The sequence below is a fragment of the Antrostomus carolinensis genome, unplaced genomic scaffold (assembly GCF_000700745.2).
Source record: "Antrostomus carolinensis isolate BGI_N321 unplaced genomic scaffold, ASM70074v2 scaffold31889, whole genome shotgun sequence".
Taxonomy (NCBI): Eukaryota; Metazoa; Chordata; class Aves; order Caprimulgiformes; family Caprimulgidae; genus Antrostomus; species Antrostomus carolinensis.
The window spans coordinates 1-1,790 of record NW_010336931.1 but is presented as its reverse complement, the minus strand read 5'-3'; the positions used below and the strand labels follow the sequence as shown (position 1 = coordinate 1,790).

The 1,790-nt window shown below is 59.5% G+C and overlaps 2 gene segments (V, D, J or C); both read right to left on the bottom strand.

Moving 5' to 3' along the window:
• Positions 1-396: 396 nt before the first annotated feature.
• On the bottom strand, positions 397-904 carry LOC104519884 (Ig lambda chain V-1 region-like). The segment is given in 2 exon segments: positions 397-725; positions 859-904. Coding segments are annotated over 2 exon segments (375 nt in total).
• Positions 905-1,048: 144 nt separating this feature from the next.
• Positions 1,049-1,652, bottom strand: LOC104519914 (Ig lambda chain V-1 region-like; the record flags this gene model as incomplete). The annotated part of the segment is given in 2 exon segments: positions 1,049-1,101; positions 1,344-1,652. Coding segments are annotated over 2 exon segments (362 nt in total), but the record flags the coding sequence as incomplete, so codon positions are not given.
• Positions 1,653-1,790: the final 138 nt, after the last annotated feature.

Below are 1,790 nucleotides of genomic sequence, written 5' to 3'. Positions count from 1 at the left end.
GGGGAGAAGATGGGGGTCAGCCAGTGCCCTTCGAGTACAGCCTTCCCTGGGCGTGGGGACATGGCCCCTTTGCCCAAAGTTCCTAATGGCACAGAGGGACTGCAGCTCCACACGCAGACCTGAAGGGCTGAGCCCTGGGGCCCTGTGTGGAGAACTGTCAGAATGAAGAGGACGTGACTGCCAGCAGCACGAGGCATTAGGGCAGGTGACAGAGCAATGCCATGCCTTTTGTTGGGACAGGCACAAAGTGTCCATAGCCTGCATGGCATGGTAGAATCAGGGCGACACACAGAGCTGTGGGCATGCAGAGGAGACATGAAGCTGCCACAGGCCCACAGCCCTGCTGAGCTGAGAAGGAGAAGGGCAGAAAACCTCCGTTTTTAACTCCTCTGTAGCTCACTTCCACATCTCTGTCACTACAACATCATTACCGCTGCTGTCCCAGTTACCACAGTAATAGACAGCCTCGTCCTCGGGTTGGACCCCAGTGATGGTTAACGTGCCCGTGGAGCCGGATTTGGATCCGGAGAATCGCGAAGGGATGTCCGAGGGTCTCTGGTTGCTACCATAGATCACAGTGACAGGAGCACTGCCAGGGACCTTCTGCTGGTACCAGCCAACACCATAGCTGCTATCAAGCCCAGAGCAGGTGATCTGGACAGTTTGTCTCAGGTTCGCTGACACCGAGGGCGGCGACTGAGTCAGCGCTGCCTGGACCAGGGAACCTGGAGAGGGAGAGGAGAGAGGGGAGAAGATGGGGGTCAGCCAGTGCCCTCGAGCACAGCCCTCCCCAGGCAGGGGGACATGGCCCCTGTGCCCAAAGGCCCCAGCCGGGCACAGCCAGTCTGGTCAGGGCACCTGAGCCGTGGACGAGCACCGCGAGGAGGAGAGGGGCCCAGGTCATGGCGCGATCTCACCAGCTTCGCGTCCCCACGACGATGGGGCTCTGCCATGGATCCCAACTTACACACCTTTCTGCACAGGACACAGCCCCTCCATGCAAGTCTTACTCTGCCCTTACAGCCAGATCCTGCCTGCACTACTCCTCTCAGCTCCCTCCTGGCTCCTTGAGGGGGAACTGCTCATCACATCCTCCTTCACCTGCTGAGAGACAGAGCCAGCTTTACACTAGGTCACACCTGAAGAGTTGCTGGTGGGGATGGCCCTGTGTTCATGCAGAGGACAGAGTGTTGGTCCCACAAGGGTTCCCTGGTGCTGAGGGTCTCTGGTAAACCACCACCTGCAAAACCTCTCCTGGAACTTGCAGTGCCCAAGCCTTGGTCATCCCTCACCAACAGCATCCCAAAGCACCCACAGACACCAACTGCCACCCTGCAAGGTACCTTGACCCTGATCAGCACTGCTGTCATTGCCACCACAGTAATAGACAGCCTCGTCCTTGGCTCGGACCCCAGTGATGGTTAACGTGGCCGTGGAGCCAGACGCAGAACCGGAGAATCGCGAAGGGATGCCCGAGGGTCTCTTGTTGTTCAGATAGATCACAGTGACAGGGGCACTGCCAGGGACCTTCTGCTTCACCCAGCCAACAGCATAGCCGCTGCTAATCCCAGAGCAGGTGATCTGGACGGTGTCTCCCGGGTTCGCTGACACCGAGGGCGGCGACTGAGTCACTGCTGCCTGGACCAGGGAACCTGGAGGGGAAGAGGAGAGAGGGGAGAAGACAGGGGGTCAGCCAGTGCCCCTCAAGCACAGCCCTCCCCGGGCAGAGGGACAAGGTCAGGGCCCCTGTACCTGAAGGCCATGATGCTCCAGAGGGATCAAGAGCCCCA